Consider the following 26,719-nt stretch of genomic DNA (forward strand, 5'->3'; position numbering starts at 1 on the left):
AATCAACTGAGACATTCTGATCACAAGTTACTGAGGCCTAAAAATATTTTTTGGCTTAGATGTTAGGGTAATCATATAAAATTAAAAAAAATTTTTGGTATGATTTGAAAAGAATCATTTAGCTTTGTATTTAATTTGTATCCATTTTTCTATTTGCATATGTATCATTAGCCCCTAATTTCTGATGTTGGAGATTTTTCCAGTCATGTGCTTTAAACTGATAAGAACAAATACTGCACTTGATCTTATCCAAAAGGCTGAGAAGTGATGCAGTCATGTGCTTTCAGACCATGCAGGTTTGTGACTTGCTACAAAATCTCTGTGAGTTCAAAACATTCATAACATATGGCAGCTCAGATGTTAGGCTGGGAGAAATAGCTGTTTAGAGGATTCTTTGCTATATATATTTTAATGTGACTTGTGTATATGAATATGTTGGGAAAGATGTCATTTGAGAGTGAAGTTGAAAGAAAAAATCTTTATGCTTTAAGTCCACTCTGGATAGCAGTAGATATTAGAAATAAAATGGGAATTTGTTCAAAGCCAGATACTTTAAAAATATACTTCTTCTGATTGTAATCTTTAAGTAACAACAAAAATCAGTGTTAACTGCTATTCAAGGGAAAGAGTGTGGTTTGTAGAAAGATCTGGAGATCACATATAGGGGAATTCAGGCAAAATCACCATATTAGATATCAAATATTCATGTCTAGGATGCTTCCCAATTTGGGGAAAATATCAGCTAAATCATGTGAATGGTACTTTTTCCAGAAAAAGAATATGTTTAAACTCCCCAGCATTATACCTTATGGCCTACAAAATAACTTATTTTGTCAAAACTTCCCCCAAATGACTTGTGATACACAGCATCCTGCTGGAAAAGGAAGCTTCCTACTACTTGAGTGAGCTACTTGCTCATTCCTAATGTGTGGATGGAATAGACAGCCTGAGCACAAACTGCAGGAATTGGCAGGACTCCTTTTCAGAGCTAATGCTGTCATTTTTTTTCTGGGGTAGCAAATTTTATATTTTCTGTTAATTAAGAAACACATAGGTGAATAAAGATAAAGTTCTTAATGTTCAATGACACCCTACAGTTTGATAGCTCTTTTACTTCACAGGTATCTGAAAGATGTCCAATATACATTAACTCATTTTACTTTTATATTAATCACTCTCTTATCTTACTTGTTGTTTTCTGGGCTTATGAGATTTTAATTCCCACTCAGTCTCCATGTCTTTTCTTAAATCCTCAGCCTTCACCTTGTGTTTCTGGGCAGAACTCTTTCACTGGGACTTGCTTTAACCCACAGTACTCTATTTACTAGTGGAAGGATGATGTGCTAATACATCTAATTTATGTATCTAATATGTTCTCCATCTGCTTGGTTTCATGCCATTGTCCTCCCCTCCCCATAACACACATACACAAGGCACCTACCCTCAGCCACTCATTCAGACATGCACACATACCATTTTTATGAATTCTCAGAAATTTTCCCCATCCATTAAATGAGCAAATGCTTTTAAACTGTAGAGTGCTACTAAATTGTGTTGTGACACTGATGTTTCATAGGCCACCAATCTGAGTTAGACAAAGCAAAATAACAATGCAGCTAACTCATTTCCTACCAAAAACCATGAAGCATCATTACTCTGAGAACATGTCCCAGTTGCTGGAATCCTAGATTCTCTGACACTCCCTACTCAATAGTCCCTCTGGTTTCCCAGCTGACAACTAGGAGAAGGGGCTTAACAAACTCCTGGTTTTAGCAATCAGTTCAATTAACCATCATAATAGCATATACTTTTCATAAACCAGGCTTACATTCCTGGTTGATTTCATAGCTCCTAGTTCTAGAACTGCCCCTGCAGCCATGGTGACAGTTCTGCTGCCTGCTTCACTGCCTCTACCCTGGAAACATGTTGTTCTGAGGCTAGCAGATCTCGCCCAAGGCAGGATTCTCAACTCTGGAAGGCTTAGTGGGGCCAGGCCCAGGGAATGGTCTGTGAGTATTGCTTAAGCCGCCTCTCCTCCACAGGCTGGTCCCTGCAGCTTCTCTTACTGCATCTTGCTCCATCTGCTGCTCCCTGGATGCAAATGTGTCTCCCTTAGAGTGCTGGGCCCTGGGCTGAGAGGGTCCTAACTTTACCACTCATTCCTTACCAAAGAGCTACTCTATTCCTTTGCACTTCAACATCTCCCTCTCCCTCCTATTTCATGTTCTCAGGACTGGTGGAAGCCGTAAGCAGCCAGAAGTTCTAGAGAAAATGTTCAAATTTATCCCTTTTTCCTTCTCTAGTGGTTACTGGTGGTGGCAGCTGTTGTGTAAAACTGATGTGTCTATTTCCCTTTGTGGTGGCTTCAGACTCTGGGTAGACATGTATACAGCACTCTCAACTTTGTTCCAAGATGCTTTTTACTCAAGATGCTAAAATATATACAATTGTATGTACTGTGCTTTCTCAACGCTTTGACAAATTTAAACATGAGATAACCCATGCTTAAATGCATCCTAACTCAACATATATCACAAATGAATAATCATCTGCCAGTTGTGATAGCGTCTCTTCCCTCTCCCCATTTCCTGGAAAGGATTCCAGACAAATGCATTATTTCTACTTCTACATAGTGTTTCTTATTTCTTATTCTGTCTACACATCAATTTGTTCAGTATCTTAACTGGTTATTTGTACCATTGCAATATCTCCTGATTAACTACAAAATTATATCACCTGTAGAAACTATCTTATTTCTGGACAACATATATATAATATTAATCTTTGATCGTATGGCTGCAAGATCCTGCCAGTTACTTTTTGGCCTGAGACAAAAAACAAAACAAAACATAACAAAAATGCTTTTTTAAAAGTATGTTTTCTACTCTGATTTCTGACATTTAAATATATTTTAAAGATATCTGTCAGTGGCTTCTAAAAGTTCCTTTAAATAATCTTTTTGAAGATATAATATGTTGCATGTTTCATTAATACAATCTTATATAAGATTCTGGATGCCAGAATCTTAATTATAATAGTCAGGTAAAGTCTACTCCAGACACCAACCACCTGAAGGAATATGTTAATTCTTATTTATACAGGGACTTTATAATAACGGCAAAAGAATTTGCTAAGAATGACTAAACCTAGTATACTCAATGTGAAGTATGTATAGTTTGCCTCACAAACCTGAATACAACTAACCATAAAACATGCATACACTGGTTATGAGTCCCCACATACTCCTCCTGAAGAAACTGGCATTAATTTTTACTTAGGAAATAATCTATGCTGGTGTGGAATATCTCCCTTTGTCCTCAAGTTTATGTACTGGGATGTTTGCTTCCTAGTTCAGGGTTTGTGTTAACACATTTTAGAATCTACTTATACAGTCAAGTACAAAGAACAGCCATTGAATGCTGAATCTTTCTCAACTGATTCCTATGGAAAGCTTATGTTCTTTGTAATATACCTTAGCTGGCTGTCGTTGTATGGTGCATTGGTTCTAGGCCTAATTGGAACACCTTGTCTGGCAGTTCTATTAGGATCAACATTCTTGACTTTGGAGAGCAGAAAATGTTTTAAATTCATTTTGGTAGGAGGAGTCAATTTCTACCTGAAAAGAAAAAAAAAAACATTTCCTGAAATAAGAGTATAGGATCTTATACAACACCATTAAACACTCTCCTTAGCCATTTGGAACTCAAGGAATTGCTTTCTAATCAATTTATGTCATTATGTTCTTGGTTACATACATACTTACTAAATCTTTCCTAAAGAAAAATTATCCTGGCCAGGCATGTTGGCTCACACCTGTAATCTGAGCACTTTGGGAGGTTGCCAAGGTGGGCGGATTGCTTGAGGCAATGAGTTTGAGACCAGCCTGGGTAACATAGCAAGACCTCATCTCTACAAAAAATAAAAATAATTTTTAAAAAATTAGCAGGGTGTGGTGTGGTGGTATGTACCTGTGGTCCCAGCTACTTGGGAGGCTAAGGCAGGAGGACTGCTTGAGCCCAGGAGGCTGAGGTCATGGTGAGCCATGAGGTTACAGTGAGTCATCACATAATTGCTCTCCAGCCTGGGCAACAGAGCAAGACCCTGTAGAAAGAAGGAAGGAAAGAAAGAAAGAAAGAAAAAGAAAGAAAGAAAGAAGGAAAGAAAGAAAGAAAGAAAGAAAGAAAGAAAGAAAGAAAGAAAGAAAGAAAGGAAGGAAGGAAAGAAAAGAAAGAAAGAAAGAAAGAGAAAGAAAGAAAGAAAGAAAGAAAGAAGGAAGGAAGGAAGAGAGAGAGAAAGAAAGAAAGAAAAGGAAGGAAGGGGAAAAAAGAAGGGAGGGAGGGAGAGAAGGAAGGAAGGGGAGGAAGGGGAGGAAGGGAGGAAGAGAGAAAAGAGAAAGAAAGAGAGAAAAGAGAAAGAAAGAAAAAGAAAGAAAGAACAAAGATTTTTTTTTTTTTTGGTTTGTGCTTAATTCAATCTTCTTTTTGTTATTTAAGTATCCACTGAATTGGGCCTAACTCCCTAAACTTTTCTTTCCTCCTGAGAATCCCATCATATCAAACTACCTTTATTTCCTTTTTTCTGTTTTTTTCTCAGAAGTTAATTTTGTAATTCTCAGATTCTTCCCAAATGATCTCTTCACTGTTTCTTGTCCAAATCTGACAATAAAAAACACAACACATTTCTGGCTGTCACCTGCAGAAAAATAGTCTTGAAACCTCAACATTTCTTGGTTCCTGCTTCTCTAGAGCCATCAACACTAATTTTTCTTTTTCTTTCTTGCTTTTTTAGATACAGGATCTTGCTCTATTGCTCAGGTTGGAGTGCAGTGGTGGGATCACAGCTCACTGCAGCCTGGAATTCCTTGGTTCCAGCCATTCTCCTGCCTCAGCCTGACAAGCAGATAGGACTATAGGCACACACCACCATGCCTAGTTAGTTTTTAAAATTTTGGTAGGGATGAAGTCTCGCTGTGTTGCCTAGGCTGAGACTAATTTTTCAATATCAATTTCTACTGACTAATCAGGGTGTAAAAGATGTGGACGTTACAAAGTAAAGAAAATTTTGGTTATGTTGGATGTAACAGCTAAAACTCATGGCATTGGCTGTAATAGCATTACCATATGTCCCAGCAATTCCAATCCTAGGTACATATCCAAAGGAATTGAAAGCAGGGACTTGAACAGAGATATTTACACACGAATGTTCCTAGAAGCATTATTCACAATAGCCAAAAGGTGGAAATGTGGAAACAACTCAAATGTCCCTTAGCCAGGATTACAAATGGATAAACAAAATGTGGTATATAAATACAATAGAATATTATTGAGCCTTAAAAAGGAGTAAAATTCTGATCCATGCTACAATATGGATGAACATTGAAAACACTATGCTAAGTGAATAATCCAGAAATAGAAGAACAAATATTGTATGATTCCACTTATATGAAGTACTTAGGATAGGTAAACTCATAGAAATAGAAAGTAGAATACAGGTTACCAGGAATTGGGGAAAAGGAGGAGTTCCTGTTTAATGGGCAGAAATTTCTTTTTTTTTTTTTCTTATACTTTAAGTTTTGGGGTACATGTGCACAACGTACAGGTTTGTTACATAGATATACATGTGCCATGTCGGTTTGCTGCACCCATCAACTCGTCATTTACATTAGGTATTTCTCCCAATGCTATCCCTCCCCCAGCCCCTCACACCCCAACAGGCCCCAGTGTGTGATGTTTCCCTCCCTGAATGGGCACAAATTTCTTATTGGGGATAATGAAAAAGTTTTGGGTATGGATAAGAGTGATGGTTATACAACATTGTGAGTGTATTTAATGTCCCTGAATTATACACTTATATATAGTTAAAATTATAAATATTATGCATGTTTTACCACAATGAAAGAAAGAAAGCGCACCTTCTAGTGGGAGCTGGGTGCAGAGAGAGCTCTGTATTCTTGGCTGCAGCTGTCTAGAATGGAGCCTGTCTCGCTAAACTGGGACTTGGGAGTCTTGGATAAAATACCACAGACCCTTGCCTTTCTTACCAAATTTTTGTATCTCTTTCTTGAAGAGATGTTTCTCCTTTTGCTGTTTGCCCTTAGGATCATTTCCAGAGGGTCTGAGTCATTTTTCTAGAATTTTCACCAGTTTCACTGCAAAGTGAGGTAGCAAAGCTCTTTATGCAGTCATGCCAGAAGTTGATCGGGAAGACTATATTTCAAATGTTAGTTATGTTATTCAATTTGGAGGATTGCTTATAACGTTGTTGCACTGGTTGTAAAATTAAATCTTTAGGATTAAAATGTTTTCTTGAGAAATGTGGCAACATTACTAAAAACCATGGTAATCCTTCCCCCCAAAATGGGATTTTTAGTAACTTTATCACTGTCCTGAGGCATCCTTTTAAAAACTGCAGCTTTGACATTTTTATTACATTATTTTAAGAGAAAGTGAGGCTCTATAGATTCCCCATGCATTCTTGAATAAATGAGTGAGTGAATGAATGTTTTTGTTTATGAACACGGTGGCCATTTGCTACTGTGTGCTTTGACAGTAAGACTCCCTCTGTACCTGCTGTTGCTGAATTCTACAATTCTATCACTCAAACCCTATCTTAGTTCAAGCTGCTGTAACAAATTACCATAGGCTGGGTGGCTTAAACAACAAACATTTGTCACAATTTTGGTGCCTGAGAAGTCCAAGATCACAGTGCAGGCAGATCCGGTATTTGGCGAGGGCCTCCTTCCTGGCTTGCAGATACCGTCCTCCTGTATCCTCACATGGTAGAAAAAGAGCGAGCTAACTCTCTGGCCTCTTAAAAGGGCACAATCCTACTCATGAAGGCTCTACCCTTTTGAGTTAATTACCTCACAAAAGTCCCACGTTCAAATATCATCACATCGGGGGTTAGAATTCAATGTATACATTTCAACACATTGAGGGGTTCATTATAACAAATGCAGTGTTTTGTTATTTTCCTCTATGCAGTCTACAGAAAGTAACTTTCCTCTCCAGTATTTTTGAGAGAAATGATAATTCAACCTTTCTATTACGAATAGTTTATGCAGTCAAAATGTTATTTTCTCCAAGAGACAAAGACTTGTTATTTTATCAGCATCCAAATAACTGGCTTATCCAATTACTGGAATAAATTTACGTTTCAGAGAAGGTGAAAGAAATTAATATTCATGAGCATTTACTGTGTGGTAGGACTACTGCAAATATTTTATTTAACCCTTGCAGCAGTATCTAGGAGTTAGAGCTTATTAGTATCACTGAGGATGAAGAATTAAGACTTAAACGTTGGGTCTTTTCCAAGGTCATATAGCTAATGAACAGTAGAACTGCAGGGAAAAAAGAGAACAGGAATAGCGCAGTCAGACAGCAGTAGGTTGGCCCTAGATGTCACAGGTGGGGGTTTCCATAGGAAAGATAAATGTCTCTGTAAGAAAATCATCGATTCATTGCTATTTTATCATCTACAAAACATTCCCTGCCAAATCTTCAGAGGAAAATTCTAAAGAAACTTAAAAGGATAACTTATAGTTTGTTCATGTTTACAGCCTAAGAACACATTATTGCCCTGTTTTTATAAATTCCTGTTGGTAAACATATTTAAATATCATTGTGTTTTAGAACCTTTATTTCTGAAATTTAACTTTATTTCTGAATCAAGTTCCTCAGTAAAACCGACCTCATGAGTGCCACTGTGATATTTTATAAATAATATAGGTAAAACACTTTTTAGTTACGAAGAGACCAGAAGTCCCAGAGCCTGGCTAATTTTGATGAGAAAGGCAGGTTGGGGTATGTTTGTGGAGTGGTGGTTGTGGGGGTAGGGAAGCAGGTTAGCTTAGGGAAAGGGTACCATTTAGTAGACCCTTAGAACCCAGGGTTAGAAGCTGTATTTAAAGAGAATAGACACAGTAAACTGCAAGAGATATATTCAAAACCAGTTATAAACTTTCGGAGAAAAAAAGGTAGGAAGGGAGAGGTTGGGGGCTTGGGCGATCCATTGCTTGGAGCTCGGCTTAGCCAGGCTTGGCGGTCCTCCGAGGGGCTGATAAATCGGCGCTCGACTGGCCTAGGAGCTGCCCGCAGGGAGGTAAGGAGTGGGGCCCGGACGCCCGCGGGGAAGGTGGGGACTAGGGCCCGACGCCCGCACGAAGTGGGGACCCAGCCGAGCCGTCCGGGCAGCGGTCGATCTCTAGAGCCGTCTGACGGGCAGGCAGCGGACGGGCGCGGCGAGTTGTTGGTCACCAGCCGACTCCAGGCCGCGGGCCTGCGCCAGGCGCCTCAGCCGCATTTCCAGTCATAAAGCGGTGAGGCTTGAGGCGCGCTCGGGCGCAGGGCGGGCCCAGCTCCTCGCGGGGTGGGACTGGCTGGGCGTCCGGCCCGCCCCTAGAGTCGGCTGATTGGTGTTCGGTTCCTGTGTATTGTGTTCCGGTGTGTGGCGCCCCCTGAGCGAGCGCTCGGGGGGACGTACCCATCTGTCTGAGCCGCGGGTTTCACAGCGGTGGGAGGAAACGGGACCCTGGGGGTGGAGTGACGGGACCCTGGGGGTGGAGTGACGCGCCCCAGCGCCCCATTCTTGCGCCACTCTCGGGGCCCTAAGGCCTCTGCCTTGGATTTAGGATATTCTCCTTAGGAAATCCATAGAGCTGTTATTTTGCTTTAGGTGCTGATTCGGTCCCCAGCCGGACCCGTCTAGCCCCGTTGGTGCCTGGGGAGAGGGGGTGAGATCTGGGGCTCCGACAATTGTATGGTCCTTTCCCAGGAGGAGCCTCGGAGTAATTTGTTCCCGTTGATTTTTCCTTCTTTGTCAAATTCTCTGCAGTTATTTGTGACGGTCCGTTATTCCCGTAAATGTTGGTCCCTACTTCTTCCTTAACTCACAAAAATTTCTAGCAAATCAATAATTTATATCTGAGTTTCTGTACTTTTAAAATAAGGAGTATATTTCTGAGTAAAAATTGTAAGAAATAAGTAATAGGCCTGCAATTTTATACAATAAGTTTGTACAATAATTGTGTACAATACAATAATTTTATACAATAAGTAAAGATTACAGAAGACAAAATGATGAATTGTCATTAATATAACTAGAGATTAATTGTATCTAGTTGTATTAATATTTAACTAGAGATTGTCATTAATATAACTAGAGAAGGTCGGCACCGCAAATTATGTAGACTCAAAAATAGTTTTAAGTGTTTTGACAGTGATTATAGCAGAGCAGACACTTAAAAATAAAACTACCTGGGATGATATTGTTTATTGTGTTTGGCAATCTAATTTTGTGCCACGTGCTGAAACTAAAACTTTAATAATAAATAATAGGAACTTAGAAAATCTGAATCTAAACCTAGAACTTTAATTAATTTAAAATAGCATCCCCTCACATCACAAACTCATACTGAACTGTAGCAAGGCCCCTTTTAGGACCTGTGTTTCTTTTTTAAAAAAAGATTTGTTTACATAATGAAAGTGCTAAATTCATCATCTTTTAGAGCCTTCATGATTTTATTTACATAAATCCTGAACTAGAAAAAAATTTCACATTTTTAAACTGAACGTTGAAGATTGGGGCTCAAATTTTAAGTTTCTAAATTAACAGAAAATTATTTTTATTTAACACTATTTTTATAAACTGGTTATTGCTAATGCATTTATTCCACAATGCATTCTTATGGACCATTTACTGTGTGCCAGGCACTATTTTGGGTTATTGGAACACATTAGTGAGCAAAAAGTCCCTACTTGCTCTAAAGGGAGAAACGTAATAAACAACTAAGCATATACTATAATGTTAGTTATCAGTTCATGCTATGAAGAAAAATAATGCAGGATGAGAGGATGCAGTTTTAGATAAGGGGTGTTTTTTTCATAGGAGCATATAAGAAATAAAATATGTACATGATATTTTTATTCTGAACCCAAACAAGTTATATTCTTGTATGCTAGAACTAGAAATCAAAAATTCTTATGAAAATATTTGCTGTTTGTATAGGAGGTTTTTGTCAGTTTATGCAACGCTTTTCTTTCCAAATGTTTTAAATTTGTAGTTTTGTTGTCTATTTGTAGTTGCTTTGGGAAGAAAGTATTCAAGTGTATAAATGTTAGCCTTAAGATTTTTGACTTAAATTCTGAGGTAGCAAAGCCATATGAAACTGGTCTGGTGAGGTTTATTTTAGAAAAAGTTTCTTTTGTTTGAACATAGATTTCCTAAAACTAGAAAGGGAACATTTTATTTGTTACTTTTTAGGCAATATAAAAACATGATTAACATTTTCATTTATACTTTTTCAGATAATTGTTTTCAAGTTCTGAAATTGTTTACTTAAAGCTGTTAAAGATTTCACATAGTTCTGAATGACTCCCTCTACCTCCTGCCCTATTATCCTAGGCTTCTATTTTTTGTATAGTCAAATTGTTTTAGACATTTATAGAACCATACTAGTTTGTTTCATTTTTACTACTTGTTTTTGTTGGCAACTGATTAATAGATAGAGAAAAATGAAGAGGGCAGTTACACTAAACAGATGGAAGGGGGAAGAACCCAATAACGAAAACAGTGAAAAACCCCACAATATTCTATATCAGTAAGAACAGCCCTAAAGTATATATACAGGTTTAGTTCTCATACAGTAGCATTTGTCAAGCGGTGTATGTGGAAACATTCTCCCTTCCGCATATCACTCCCACTTGTATCTCATCCCCACATCAAGTAGGATTCAAAATTGGAGAGACATAATCTGACTTGGTAATGCGTATTTCTCCACTAGATGGCATTTATACAATTTCTTTGACTGTAGTTTCTATCTTGAGGACAAATTTACAATGTATTAACTAAAACAGAAGAAGCAGAAATGTGATTTTTTACAATTTGTCTGATTTTATGGTTTGTCATATAGAATGTTCTATGATGTTTAAGAATTTAGAAAAAAATGGGATATGCAGGGAAAAATAATTCTAATGGGAGCAATGTATGTATCTAGAGACTAGTGTTTTTTTTTTTAAATCACATTTGCATCTTTGTTCAGCCCCAGATTTTTGTTATGTTCCAAGGTGGCCAATGCTGAATGTTTTTATCCTTTATGTTTAGATAATATCTCTGAGTGCAAAAATTATCTTTTAAAAAAGAATATAAACGTGTAGTATATGCATTATCTAATATAAATGTAAATATGCATATGTATGTTAAACTTGTAATTTTTTTATTTTGAAAAAGTTCAAACATATGAAAAAATATTATAATGAACCCCATGTACCTATTACATAGCTTTAGTTGTGATCAACTCATTGTCAATATTATTTCAATACTCCTTCATCTCTCCCCTTTATTTTGAAGCAAATCCCTGCATATATACATAGTATATTGTTAGAGGTGCACACATTCACAATAAAATGTGCTGTCCTAACTCGAAGATAATGGTGTGAACAAAGTATTTAAGAGCCCAAGAAGACTGATTGATTCTGCCTTGAGGAAGAAAACAAATTCAGAAAAGCCTTTGAAGAAGAAATGACGTTTGACCTATAACTTGAAGGATGGATAGGAATTTGCCAGTTGGAGAATGGCAGAAAACACATTCCAAGCATTGGAGCACTATGAAGAGAACGGAGCAAGTGTGAATCCATGAATGAGTGGAAAACAGAGAATAATGTATGTGAATATTCAGGTGCTTTGAAGGAAGTTGCAGACGATGAAGCTGGAAGGATAGTCTGTGGTTATATTTTACAGGAGACTATGGAAAATTAGTGATTATACAGAAATATTTTTCTACATCTTTATAAATAAAATATAAACTACTTTTTCCATATTTTGTAGATTTATGACAAATTCCAGTTTTCAACAATGCTGAAATCAAATGATTGCTTGTTTTCTTTGGAAAATTTGTGTTTTGAAAAACCAGATGAAGTTGAAAAGTAAGTCTCCCTTAAAGATTGATAACATAGTATATTACTTTAGGATTTTTTGAATTTGGGTGAGTTTTAGTTTTCTCTCTGGTAAATATACAAATAAAAATGAGGAATCAACAGAACGATATTTCAGTTACATATTTGGTAAACATGGAATTCTCTTACCAGTAGTATAGGGGAGTAACTGAAGTTTAACATCTTAAATGTTATAATTTTAAAAATAGAATAGATTTGGGCCAGGCGCAGTGGCTCACACCTGTAATCCCAGCACTTTGGAAGGCTGAGGCGGGTGGATCACCTGAAATCAGGAGTTCAAGACCAGCCTAGCCAACATGGTGAAACCCTGGCTCTACTAAAAGCACAAAAAAATTAGCCGGGCCTGGTGGCGCATGCCTTTAATCCCAGCTACTTGGGAGGCTGAGGCATGAGAATTGCTTGAAGCCTGAGGCGGAGGTTGCAGTGAGCTAGGATGGCACCACTGCACTCCAGCCTGAGCAACAGAGTGAAACTCCGTATCAAAAAAAAAAAAAAAAAAAAAATAGATTCTTGCCTATTTGGCTTGCATTTATTTGCATTTCTGGTTTGTTCGGATTATTTTTGGCCAAGCTAAAAATGGGAAATAATGCTCAAAGAGTAGCTCAGGACAAGGAATGACGTCACCATCTGGAAACAGAATGGACAGTATGCCAAAGGCAAAGTATGATAGGCACATTAAGTGCTGGCAGGAAGTAGGTGTGGGAATAAAGATGTGAGACCAAAGAAAACAAGACTAGAGAGTAGATAGTATGTTAAATACTGGCTTTTGTGGATTTTCATGTGCATTGTTCAATTTTGAATTTTCTATGTATTTTTCGTGTATTGTATTATCCTATTTTAATGAGGTATATTTATTGCCTCATTATTTTACTTGTTCATTCAAATATTGATTGAAAGTTGAAAGGGTTATAAAAAGGATGAAACAGACTTTTACTTACAAAGTACTTAAAATCTAGTTGAGGAGATTAAACACACAAATGGAAAGACATTAATAAGTAATATGACCATGTAAATAATCATCTATACTGGTACACTTTTGAGAGTGAAAGAGCACATTCAACTGGGGCAACATGTGTTAATCAGGTCTGGCCAATGCAAATTTTGTAACATATGGTGGTTTTTCTGAAAATACGGTAAAAAATATGTGCAAAGCAAATGACAAGCATATGTTCATGCAGTGAAATTTCAGACTTGGAAGGAAGGTCGTCTTGGAGTACACAGTCAGGTCAGGCTTTTTGGGTAGTAGGGGGAGACTTCTGGAGGCTTTAAAGGATTTGATAATTCCTATAAAAAGAGAAGAAGTGGGCATTTGAAGGCAGAGTGTTAGAGCAAGAGAAAAAGAATGGAGATAGGACAATTCTTGGTACTTTTAAGGGATAACATGTAGAGAAGTTTCCTGGAATAGACAATTCATGAAGGAGAAACATTGGGACATAAAGTTAGAAATTCTAAGTTGAGGTTAGATGGTGATGTGCGTTAAATGCTGGAATAAGGATTTTGGATATAATTCACTGTGGGTTAAAAGCCATTGAATTAAATCAACAATTATTTATTGAAATTATGTAAAGGACTTTGCTAAGTACTGCTGATGTAAATGGACATAAAAATAAAACTCTAGGTATTTATAATCTAGAGGGAGTATCAAATATCTATCTGTCAAAGCTATCCATCTACTTATCTGTTTCTCTATTATCTATCTGTACATTCACACAGCTCAAGGCAGACTATAATACATATTATAGGTTCCCTCTATAAGAAGAAGGGAGGAGAAAATCTTTGGGAACCTAGGGAGATTTCTTGGAAAAGGTAGGATTTGAGCCAGCCTTTGAATATAAGCTCTAGTGCCTAGAACAATACCTGGCACATAGTACTCAGTAAATAATTACTGAATGGATTAATGAATGAATAAAATAGTAGAACTTCTGCATGTAGATATCGGAGTGGGGCAGGGCACAGGGGCAAGCTGAGTAAATATCTTTGAATGAGGGTGAGGAGTGACCAGGCACAGTGGCTCACACCTGTAATCCCAGCACTTTGGGAGGTTGAGGTGGGCAAATCACTTGAGTCCAGGAGTTTGAGATTAGCCTGGCCAACATGGTGAAACGCCATCTCTACTAAAAATACAAAAATTAGCCGGACATGGTGCTATATGCCTGTAATCCCAGCTACTGGGGAGGCTGAGGCATGAGAATCACTTGAACCCAGGAGTTGGAGGTTGTGGTGATCCGAGATCTGGCCACTGCACTCCAACCTGGGTGGCAGAGTGAGACTCTTGTCTGAGGAGGGGAAAAAAAAAAAAAGATGAGGAGAGACAATGCATTATCTATTTGTTATACAACAGGGAGTTTAGTTTATTTTGGACTGTAAGGTGTGTGTAGGAGAGTTAAAACTATAAGGTGGTCTAAGGCCACTAGGAAGTTTGGCAATCTTTGAAAGCCATTGAAGAATTTTGAATGGAGTAATATAATGAAAACAATTCCAGATGAATGTGGTAGGAACTTGTAAAATAGAGAGAAAGCCTGGAGGCAATGAGGGAAGTTAAGACAAGTTAGTAAGAGCCTTGATTATGACAATGACCATGGAAACACAAAGGAAATGATAAGAAGCATTACAAGGAATATACAATAAGACCTAATATGTATCTAGATATAGTTAGTAAAAAAGATACTATGGTTTGGATTCTGGGTGACTGGGATGATGATGCCACCTCTGGAAAAAAAATTGGGAAATTATAAGGAAGATTTGATTTTATTAAGAGGCAGAATAGTACAGCTATTATTCCTCTTTCTTGGATTTTCTGAAATAGTCCTTGTGTAGAAAAGAGTTAATATAGCAGACCTAAACTGCTTTTCTTGAAAAGGCCTGTTTGCAAGGGCGTCTTTGGCTAGAGTCTGAGAACTTAGATTTCAGGAAGATCCCGTCCATTAACTGACAACAGTGGCTTACTATGTGTAAACTGTTTATACAAATAATATGGTTTATGTTGAACACCTGCCTTTTTTCTGAGATTCTGGAATTTAGGTGTGTGCCAGACAGGGGATGCTTATGTTAATGTTAGCCCCCAATAAAAACCTGGGCATTGGGTCCCTGAAGAGCTTCCCTTCTTTGGCAACATTTCATGGGTATTGTCCTAAGTCATTACTGAGATAATTAAGTGCCTCCTGCAGAGTCTGCTGGGAGAAGACTCTTGAAAGCTCATGCCTGGTTTTCCTTGGACTTCGCCCTGGTAGCCGTGAGTAGGACTACATGCTGAGTCTTATGAGTCATTTTAGGGTATTATTGAACTGGGGGTGATCTTGGGGACCCTCTGACATAGTCCTACATTTTAAAAGATCTGGCTTGTTATTAAGCAGTCTGTTAGACGTTGCAAGATAATGTGTTGTAGATTTTTTACTTGGAAAATATGGTCAGAGTAGTTATGTGCTAGGTGCTCTGAGAGAGAGAAAAGTAAAAGACTGAGTCTCTCACTTTAGAGAGCGTAACATCCTAAATGACTAGATCATAAAATCTTTGGGACTTGGTATAGACAAAATATATGATGCTCTTCTCAACTTTATTTCCTGTCACCTAACACTTATCTTTTTGTCCTAATGAAGAACAAGTCAACTTTGATGGGAAAGGAACCATTAAAGCAGTATCAGTTAACACGATCACAGTTGAAAGATGAGGAGGGGTAGTTAATGATGCCAACAGGGTGGCAAAAATATCTATTACTATAGGTTATAAAGAGGTCATCAGTTTCAAATGATATCTTGGATTTTTCGGTAGTTTGTAGATGGTTTGGACTAAGAATATTTAGGTTAGGACATTAATTTGTGATAATGTTATAGGAATACTCTAGAACAACGGTCCCCAACCTTTTTGGCACCAGGGACTGAATTTGTGGACAGTTATTCCATAGATGGTTTCGGGATGAAACTGTTCCACCTCAGATCATCAGGCATTAGTTAGATTCTCATAAGGAGCATGCAACCTAGAGCCCTCTCATGTGCAGTTCACAATAGGGCTCGCACTCCTGTGAGAATCTGATGTCGTCGCTGATCTGACAGAAGTCAGAGCTCAGGCAGTACTGCTCACTTGCCCACTGCTCACCTCTTGCTGTGCAGCCGGGTTCCTAACAGGCCAGCAGCAGTCTGCGGCCCAGGGGTTGGGGATCCCAGCTCTGGCATACCAGTAATGGTGTCGTTTACACATTGATGACCCATGATTAGTTGTGAGATATGTCAAGTAATTTGTTACTTGTAATAGTTAAAATGCTAAAGTTTGAGAATGATTTACTACTTCGTTTTTATATTGGAGCAGATTTAAGATTCCTGTTACTGGCATTTGAATTGGAGAAAAGGAGATAGAATTATTGCCATTATTTAGGATTATTTAGGTAGCATATCTCACACAGCAGTATCATTAATCCTATGATACATAAGGGTAAAAGGTTGAAAACACTGCTGTATAGGGATAAATCAAAGTGCTGACAGAAAGTTAATTTATAGGATGTTTAAGAGTCTAATTGAGTAATGTTTAATAAATACATAGCTTCTCATGTTATATCTTTATTAACATATATACTCACATTTTTATATTTTATATAGCCATCCAGACAACGAAAAGTCATTGGATTGGTTTCTCCCTCCTGCTCCATTGATTTCAGAAATTCCAGTTACTCAGGAGTTAGAGGAAGAATTAGAAAGTCATAAACTGTTAGGTAAATTATCACATACTTGTTTTGAAGCCAAACCCATACAGTTCATGGCAATATTTTTTTAAAAACCCTGATTTGATTGTTATACGTTGTGTATACATGTATCAAAATAATGCATATGCCCCCAAAATATGTATATTCATATTGGGTATTGATTTCAGAAATTTCAGATATTCAGGAGTTAAAGGAAGAATTAGAAAGTCTGGGAGGCCGAGGTGGACAGATCACCCAGCCTGGCCAATATGATGAAACCCCATCTCTACTAAAAAACTAGCTAGGCGTGGTGGTGTACACCTGTAGTCCCAGCTACTCGGGAGGCTGAGGCAGGAGAATGGCTTGAACCCAGGAGGCAGAGGTTGCAGTGAGCTGAGATTGCACCACTGCACTCTATCCTGGGCAATAGAGGGAGACTCTGTCTCCAAAAAAAAAAGAAAGTAATAAACTGTTAGGTAAATTATCACATACTTGTTGTGAAGCCAAACCCATACAGTTCATGGCAATATTTTTTTGAAAACTCTGATTTGATCATTATACATTGTATATACATGTATGAAAATATCAGATACCCCCCCAAAATATGTATACTCATTATGTAAACAATGAAAATTTCTTTATTTTAATGAAATAAAATGAAAGTCAGATCCTTCTTTTATTAAAAAGAGTGCTCACCAAGCTGGATGCAGTGGCACCTGTAGTCCCAGCTACTTGGGAGTCTGTGAATAGCCACTGCAGTCCAGCCTGGGCAACATAGTGGGACCCTATCTCTAAATAAATAAATAAATATATAAACAAACAAACAGACCCTCCTCATCTCTAAATACATAACATACCCCCAAAAACAAAATAGTGCCCACCAAATCTTAAAATTTAAAATATTTTTCTTCTCTATACATATAATACACATACATACGTATACACAAATGCACATAATACACTATTACACACACGTTTCGATTTTTGTTTTATGAACATTTTTTCTGTGACTATTAAAACTCCTATCACTGCTATTCAGTTTTTGCCTTGCCATTTACTAAAGGTAAGATCACCTGGTAACCAGATCCCAGAAATATTGAGTGAAAAAAGCGAGTTGCAGAAGATTAAATATGGTGTGATACCATTTTTAAAAAGCCCAAAAACAAGCATGCTCAAACAATGTATGTAACCTAATGTAATATTAGTAAAATTTTAATTTTTAAATTGGGTCATAGGTTCATGCACATACATTTTATTATTAAGCTTTGTAATTTACCTATATGTTATATATATACTTATATCAAATAATATATAGCATAGTGTATAATGTAGATACATAGATGCTAAAACAAATTTAAGTTCTCGTAAGACATCCAAATTCCCTCTAAACTTCCCTAAAAATTCTTGCAAAGCCTCTAAAGAAACCTTTAAAATTCCGTCACTCTGATGAAAACATTCCTTTATTTTGATTTTAGAAGCAAGATTACAAACTTAAAAGCATTAGATATGTTAATAATGTATTGTGTTTGGTAACATTTTATATAATTGGTCATTGTATTTCTGTGTGTAAATCATTTATATAAATTTTAAATCTTCATAATTACTTGTATAATTATATCATTTGTTATGGGTCAGAAAGAAATTAAACCTATTTTATAATGCAGGTGCCATATAAACTTCAAATTTAATTCAATAATTACACATTAATTTCTGAGTGTCTTTTAGTGATGTAATATACCATAAGTGTAACAATCACCTATATTTTAAAACCATATATGGTATTACAGATTGTCTTATTACTAGTGCTTTGCTTTTGGCTTTCATACTTAACTTGGAATTTTTATTAAAGTTTTTCATCATCATTTTGAAAATTTCCTTTAATGGAGAACATGTAATAATTAAGATATTCCTTTTTTGTAGGTCAGGAAAAGAGGCCAAAAATGTTAACATCAAATTTAAAGATAACTAATGAAGACACAAATTATATTTCACCAACACAAAAATTCCAATTTGCCTTTTCTTCTGATAAATATGAACAGGATGATCTAAATTTAGAAGGGGTAGGTAACAATGACTTATCACATGTTGCTGGCAAGCTGACATATGCTTCTCAGAAATATAAAAATCACATTGGCACTGAGATAGCACCTGAGAAGAGTGTTCCTGATGATACAAAATTAGTTAATTTTGCAGAAGATAAAGGAGCGAGCACATCAGTATTCCGGAAAAGGTAATTATTATAATTAAACTAAATAATATTCTGTGAATAAAGTTGAATATTTGTACATCTAAAAGTGTTAAATATGGTAGAATGTGAATGAGAAAAACAGTAAAATTCTATCTCCTAAATAATTCCATACTTTCTCCATTCCTGGTGTCATAGTCCTGGTCCTACACATAAAAATAACCATAATTGTAATATATAACTATCTACTATAAATGGTACCACAACAGTCCAGGTGGGACACAGGAATCTTCATTTTTAACAAATTTTCTAGGTGATTATTATGCACACTAAAGTTTGAGACCCATTTTCCTAATGCCTTGGGTTTGAAACGGAGGAGTGAAATTAGATTTTCTTTTCTTTAAGAGTTCATTTTGGCCCCAGTATGGAGGATAAATTATAATGGAAGGGAGTTAAAATGTGAAGGTCCACTTGAAAGGTTATCTTATTAGTCTAGATGGGAGAAAATGGTAGCCTGACCTAGGACAGTGGTATCAGGAATGGAGACAATCCAGAATTACTTAGAAGATATAATCCCACAGGACTTAAGTGATTATTGGATATGAGATCTGAGTCCTGGGTTTTTGGTTTGAGCCAGAATGATGAAGGTTGGTAGTACCCTTTTTTGATTTAAAGAACTATAAAGTAAGAACAGGTTCGGGGGAAGGTGATGAGTACAGATATGGACATGTTGATTTTAGATATTTGTAAATAGTTCAGATATTCAGTTGGGTATATGGATTCAAGATTCAGAAGAAGTTTAGTTGATTGTTTTTGTTTTCTGTGACATAGGAGATGTGGTTACCTGTGGAGTTTGAGGGAGAAAGTGAGAGTATTGAGCAAGGATGAGAAGAGTGGAATAAATTATGGAGAATGGGAGAGCAGTCTAATTAGAATAATGGTAGGACTGATGGACACTGTAAAGGGTCCAGCTGAGGTTGATTTCTATAATGTTTGTAATAACAGCTTTATTAAGATATAATTCATATACCATAAAATGCACCTTTTTGAAGTGTAGAATTATTTTATTTTCTTATTTTTTTCATTCTTATGTATTTACCCACGTTGGTTTTTATAATACATACTTTTGCAACCATCATTATTAACTAATTTTAAAACATTTTCACCTCCTGCAAAATAAATTCCTTACTAATTAACAGTTACTCTTCATTTCTCCCTTTCCACAGCACCTGGTGGCCACTAATCTACTTTCTGTCTCTATCATCTCTATGGATTTACCTATTCTAAACATTTCATATAAGTGGAATTATACAAAATATGGCCATTTGTGCCTGGCTTCTTTTCACTTAACGTAACTTTTTTTTTTTGGAGGTGAATATTTTTCTTTTCTTTTTTTTTTTTTTATTATACTTCAAGTTATAGAGTACATGTGCATAACGTGCAGGTTTGTTACATATGTATACATGTGCCATGTTGGTGTGCTGCACCCATTAACTCGTCATTTACATTAGGTATTTCTTCTAATGCTATCCCTTCCCCACCCCCCACCCCATGACAGGCCCCGGTGTGTGATGTTCCCCACCCTGTGTCCAAGTGTTCTCATTGTTCAGTTCCCACCTATGAGTGAGAACATGTGGTGTTTGGTTTTCTGTCCTTACAATAGTTTGCTCAGAATGATAGTTTCCAGATTCATCCATGTCCCTGCAAAGAACATGAACTCATCCTTTTTTATGGCTGCATAGTATTCCATGGTGTATATGTGCCACATTTTCTTAATCCAGTCTATCATTGATGGATATTTGGGTTGGTTCCAAGTCTTTGCTATTGCGAATAGTGCCGCAATAAACATACGTGTGCATGTGTCTTTATAGTAGCATGATTTATAATCCTTTGGGTATATACTCAGTAATGGGATGGCTGGGTCAAATGGTATTTCTAGTTCTAGATCCTTGAGGAATTGCCACATCATCTTCCACAATGGTTGAACTAGTTTACAGTCCCACCGACAGTGTAAAAGTGTTCCTATTTCTCCACATCCTCTCCAGCACCTGTTGTTTCCTGACTTTTTAATGATCGCCATTCTAACTGGTGTGAGATGGTATCTCATTATGGTTTTGATTTGCATTTCTCTGATGGCCAGTGATGATGAGCATTTTTTCATGTGTCTGTTGGCTGCATAAATGTCTTCTTTTGAGAATCGTCTGTTCATATCCTTCGCCCACTTTTTAATGGGGTCGTTTGATTTTTTTCTTGTAAATTTGTTTAAGTTCTTTGTAGATTCTGGATATTAGCCCTTTGTCAGTGGGTAGATTGCAAAAGTTTTCTCCCATTGGTTGCCTGTTCACTCTCATGGTAGTTTCTTTGCTGTGCAGAAGCTCTTTAGTGTAATTAGATCCCATTTGTTTATTTTGGCTTTTGTTGCCGTTGCTTTTGGTGTTTTAGTCATGAAGTCCTTGCCCATGCCTATGTCCTGAATGGTAATGCCTAGGTTTTCTTCTAGGGTTTTTATGGTTTTAGTCTAACATTTAAGTCTTTAATCCATCTTGAATTCATTTTTGTATAAGGTGTAAGGAAGGGATCCAGTTTGAGCTTTCTACATATGGCTAGCCAGTTTTCCCAGCACCATTGATTAAATAGGGAATCCTTTCCCCATTTCTTGTTTTTGTCAGGTTTGTCAAAGATCAGATAGTTGTAGGTATGCGGCATTATTTCTGAGGGCTCTTTTCTTTTCCATTGGTCTATATCTCTGTTTTGGTACCAGTACCATGCTGTTTTGGTTACTGTAGCCTTGTAGTATAGTTTGAAGTCAGGTAGCATGATGCTTCCAGCTTTGTTCTTTTGGCTTAGGATTGACTTGGCAATGTGGGCTCTTTTTTGGTTCCATGTGAACTTTAAAGTAGTTTTTTCCGATTCTGTGAAGAAAGTCATTGGTAGCTTGATGGGGATGGCATTGAATCTATAAATTACCTTGGGCAGTATGGCCATTTTCCCGATATTGATTCTTCCTACCCATGAGCATGGAATGTTCTTCCATTTGTTTGTGTCCTCTTTTATTTCATTGAGCAGTGGTTTGTAGTTCTCCTTGAAGAGGTCCTTCACATCCCTTGTAAGTTGGATTCCTAGGTATTTTATTCTCTTTGTAGCAATTGTGAATGAGAGTTTACTCATGATTTGGCTGTTTGTCTATTATTGGTGTATAAGAATGCTTGTGATTTTTGCACATTGATTTTGTATCCTAAGACTTCGCTGAAGTTGCTTATCAGCTTAAGGAGATTTTGGGCTGGGACAGTGGGGTTTTCTAAATATACAATCATGTCTTCTGCAAACAGGGACAATTTGACTTCCTCTTTTCCTAATTGAATACCCATTATTTCTTTCTCCTGCCTGATTGCCCTGGCCAGAACTTCCAACACTATGTTGAATAGGAGTGGTGAGAGAGGGCATCCCTATCTTGTGCCAGTTTCAAAGGGAATGCTTCCAGTTTTTGCCCATTCAGTATGATATTGGCTGTGGGTCTGTCATAAATAGCTCTTATTATTTTGAGGTATATCCCGTCAGTTCCTAGTTTATTGAGAGTTTTTAGCATGAAGGGCTGCACTTAACATAATATTTTTAAGGTTCATGCATGTTGTGTTATGTATCAGTCTTTCTTTCTTTCCCTCCCTCCCTTCCTCCTTCCTTCCTTCCTTTCTTTCTCTCTTTTTTTTTTTTTTTTTGGAGTCTCACTCTGTCACCCAGGCTTGAGTGCAGTGGTGTGATCTTGGTTCGCTACAACCTCTGCCCTCCCAGGTTCAGTCAATTCTCCTGCCTCAGCCTCCCGAGTAGCTAGAACTATAGGCATGTGCCACCACACCCAGCTAATTTTTGTATTTTTAGTAGAGACGGGATTTCACCATGTTGACCAGGGTGGTCTTCATCTCCTGACTGCGTGATCTGCCTGCCTTGGCCTCCCAGTATTGGGATTACAGGTGTAAGCCACCGCGCCTGGCCAGTATTTCATTTTTTTTTATGGCCAAATAATAGTCCATTAAATGGATATATCACATTTTGTTTATTCACTTATCAGTTGATGGACATTTGGGTTGTTTTCACTTTTTGTCTATTGTGAATAATATTGCTATGAAAATGCATGCAAGTTTTTGTGTGAATGTGTGTTTTCAATTCTTTGGATATAAACCCAGAAGTAGAATTGCTGGGTCATATGGTAACTTTATATTTAACTTTTCTGAGGAACTGCCAAATTGTTTTCCAAAGTGGCTGCATCACTTTATAGTCCCATCAGCAATATTTGAGGGTTCCAGTTTCTCCACATTCTGGCCAGCACTTGTTATTTTCTGTCTTTTTTATTATAGCCATCCTACTGGGTATGTGAAGAGGTATCTCATTGTGGTGTTGATGTGCATTTTCGTAATGACTAATTGTCTTAGTTATTTTGGGCTGGTATAATGAAATACTATAGATTGGGTGGTGTAAATAACAAACATTTGTTTACACGATTCTGGAGGCTGGAAGTCAGAAATCAGAGTGCCAGCATGGTTGGGTTCTTGATGACGACCCTCTTCCTAGTTATGTTCTCCCATGGTTTTTCTTTGGTGTGTGTATAAACAGAGAGAGCTCATGTTTCATCCTCTTTTTATAAGGGCATTAATTCCATCATGGGGAGGTACCCTCATGACCTCATCTAAACCCAATTACCTTGCAAAGGCCCCACCTCCAAATACCATAACATTGGGAGGCTGAGGCGGGCAGATGACAAGGTCAGGAGTTCGAGACCAGCCTGACCAACATGGTAAAACCCTGTCTCTACTAAAAATACAAAAATTAGCCGGGTGTGGTGGCATGCGCCTGTAATCCTAGCTACTCAGGAGGCTGAGGCAGGAGAATCGCTTGAACCCGGGAGGCGGAGCTTGCAGTGAGCCAAGATCACACCACTGCACTCCAGCCTGGGTGACAGAGCGAGACTCCATCTCAAAAAAAAAAAAAAAAAACCAACAAAACCCCACTGGGGATTAGGGCCTCAACAAATGAATCTGGAAGGAGGGACATTAATATCCAGTCTGTAGCAATAACGTTAAGAATCTTTTCATGTGATTATCAGCCATTTGTCTTCTTTGGAGTAATGTTTTATTCAGATCCTTTGTCCGTATTTTAATTGGGCTATTTGTCTTTTAATTGTTGAGTTTTAAGAGTTCTTTATTCTCAATAAAAGTCTCTTATCATCTGTATGATTTGCAAATATTTCCCCCATTCTGTGGGTTTTCACTTTTTTGATGGTGTTCTTCGCAGCGCAAGTTTTAAATTTTGATAGAGTCCAGTTTATCTAATTTTTCTTTTATGCTTATGCTTTTGCTTTGATGTAATACTGATTTGGCGTCACTTTGGTTGCTTATGGTTTTGGTGTCATATCTAAGAAATTATTGCCTAATCCAAGGTCATGAAGATTTACTCTTAAGTTTTCTTCTAAGGGTTTCAGAGTTTTTAGCTCTTATGTTTACATTTGTGATCTATTATTTAATATTTTAAATATTTGTGTGAAGTAGGAGTCCATCCTCATTCTTTTTGCATGTAGATATTCCGTTGTTCCAGCCTCATTTGTTGAAAAGACTGTTCTTTCCCTACTGAATGTCATGGCACTGTCATTGGAAATCAACTGACCATAAATGTAAAGACTGGGTGTTGACTGACACCGACTGATTCTCTGACACCAACTTGGCATCTAACAATTTAAATCAATTTGAAACTTAACTCCTGGAATTAGCGTCAGACCCCACAGGTTGAAGGCTCAGTTCTGTAAGACTGACCCCACTTTGAATTCCAGCTGAAAATGAGATTCCCAGGCTACCCACATTTCTGTCTGGCCAACTACAAATTTGAGGCTTCCCATGACCCCGTCTTAGATTTAATAATTTGCTAGAATGACTCAGAGACCTAAGGGAAACACTTTACTTACATTTACCAGCTTATTATAAAGCGTACAACTCCATATGAAAGAGATACATATGGCAAAATATGAGGGAGGGGGTGCAGAGTTCCCATAACTTTTCTGAGCATGCCACTCTGTCAGCACCTTGATGTGTTCACCATTCCAGAAGCTCTCAGAACCCTGTTGTTTAGGCATTTTAATGGAGGTTCCATTTCATAGACAAGACTGATGAAATCACTGGCCATTGCTAATTAAACTTGATCTTCAGCCCCTGAATGGATGTCATCTCCATTACTTATTCTATAAGATGTGAATGTTTTATTAGGAACCTTAATGGTTACTTCATCCCTTAGGGATATTGTGAACAAGTTACTTCGATAGATTGTCTTTTGATCAAATATAATACAGTACAGTCATAAAGATAAAGTGTTTCCTTGTTTTTAGAACTTTGCAAAGAAGTAGTTCTTACATTGAAATGGTTATTGGATACAGTGTTTGGGATGATTTAATCTGCTAATATACTTAGTTTATATCTTTTCCTTTTTGAGGGGATACACAGTGCTGATTTGATTGGCTAGGAAAACTCTTATCTGGTAGCTTCTGTGGCATGAAATGCAGTTGCTGACAACTTTTAATTCATAAAAAGTCTGTTAACTTATTCCTATAAATTTAATATGTTAATATAATTCAGTAACTTGAATCACTTCAGTTTCATTTAACTACTATTAGGTGTTATGAAATTTACTATTTACTGTGACTATGTTTAGTGGCTTTTTCTCTCTCTTAAGCACTTTACTGACTTTAAATGGAACATTAGTTATCTGTTGTTGCATAATAAAATTATCCCAAAATTTAGTAGTTTAAAACAACAATGAACATTATTATCTCTCACAGTTTCTCCAGGCTAGGAATTTAGGAACAACTTAGCTAGTAGTTCTGGCTTAGGCTGTCTTGTGAGAATGCATAAAGATATTGGGGGCCTCTCACAAGAAGGCCACAATCAAAATGTTAGCCATGCTGCAGTCATCTGAAAGCTTGACAGGAGCTATCAGGTCTCTCTTCAAGGTGGCTTACTGTCCTTGACTGAAAAGTCAGTGCTGGTTGTTGGCAGGAGACCTCAGTACCTCTCCACCTGGGCCTCTTCATAGGGTTGCTTGAGTGCTTTCTTTATATTGTGACTAGCTCTCCACAGAGTGAGAGATCTAAGAGACCATGGGGAAGGGGCAATGTCTTTTATTACCTAGCCTTGTAAGTCGAACATTTGCACTTCTGCAGTACTCTGCTAGTTAGACAGGCCAGTCCTGATTCAGCGATTCAATTTGTAGGAGACTGTAAAGGGGTGAGGAGCAGGCAAGGATCATTGGGCCGTTTTGGAGGCTGACTACCACAAATGGATTTATCTGAGTTTTAGGAAAGTAGAAAGACATACTTCATTGGTAAACTTAGCAAGTTATATTTTAGGAGAATGTTTAGCTTTTTTGTTTGAGTAAACCGTAATCTATGAGTGTTTTTAAGGGGGCCAATTTTATGCTAGTTTTTCATATTCCAAGCAAGTGTTACACATGAGAAAATATGTGGGTCTTTTTTTTTTTTGCAGATTATTTAAAATATCTGACAATATACATGGGAGTGCTTATTCTAGTGACAGTGAATTGGACTCTCACATTGGCTCAGTGAAAATTGTACAAACAGAAATGAACAAAGGGAAATCAAGGAACTATAGCAATAGTAAGCAGAAATTTCAATATTCTGCAAATGTGTTTACAGCAAATAATGCTTTTTCTGCTTCTGAAATCGGAGAATGCATGTTCAAAGCACCATCTTTTTCAGTTGCTTTCCAGCCTCATGATATTCAAGGTAATTTCTTGCTTTTCCAGTTCATTTTATGAGTACAGACTAAAACGCATTTCTTAGCATAGGGGAAAATGTAAAAATATAGTAAATTTGAGTAAATTATCTCTCTATGCAATTTCTGCATTTTTTTATTA

At 37.3% G+C, this 26,719-nt stretch overlaps 1 protein-coding gene and 1 pseudogene across 12 annotated transcripts in view; one reads left to right on the forward strand and one right to left on the reverse strand.

Annotated features, from left to right (window-relative positions):
- Positions 1-132: 132 nt before the first annotated feature.
- On the reverse strand, positions 133-269 carry LOC112130842 (U2 spliceosomal RNA; annotated as a pseudogene).
- Positions 270-8,059: 7,790 nt separating this feature from the next.
- The window catches only part of HFM1 (helicase for meiosis 1), a 136,414-nt gene continuing 117,754 nt past the window's right edge, over positions 8,060-26,719 (forward strand). For 2 of the 12 annotated variants that reach the window (XR_008513491.2, XR_008513492.2), the window contains exons 1-5: positions 11,174-11,658; positions 11,824-11,921; positions 16,541-16,653; positions 18,544-18,853; positions 26,329-26,588. Coding sequence is in view for 10 of the 12 variants with exons in the window: in XM_054531304.2 (XP_054387279.1) it covers positions 11,632-11,658; positions 11,824-11,921; positions 16,541-16,653; positions 18,544-18,853; positions 26,329-26,588 (808 nt within the window). In the remaining 2 variants the exon portion in view is untranslated. Of the gene's footprint in view, positions 8,101-8,234; positions 8,318-10,763; positions 11,659-11,821; positions 11,922-16,540; positions 16,654-18,543; positions 18,854-26,328; positions 26,589-26,719 lie in introns of those variants that run through there. The other 10 variants (XM_054531306.2, XM_063728429.1, XM_002810615.6 and 7 more) reach the window with 9 other exon arrangements.

Source organism: Pongo abelii, chromosome 1 (genome assembly GCF_028885655.2).
Source record: "Pongo abelii isolate AG06213 chromosome 1, NHGRI_mPonAbe1-v2.0_pri, whole genome shotgun sequence".
Lineage (NCBI taxonomy): Eukaryota > Metazoa > Chordata > Mammalia > Primates > Hominidae > Pongo > Pongo abelii.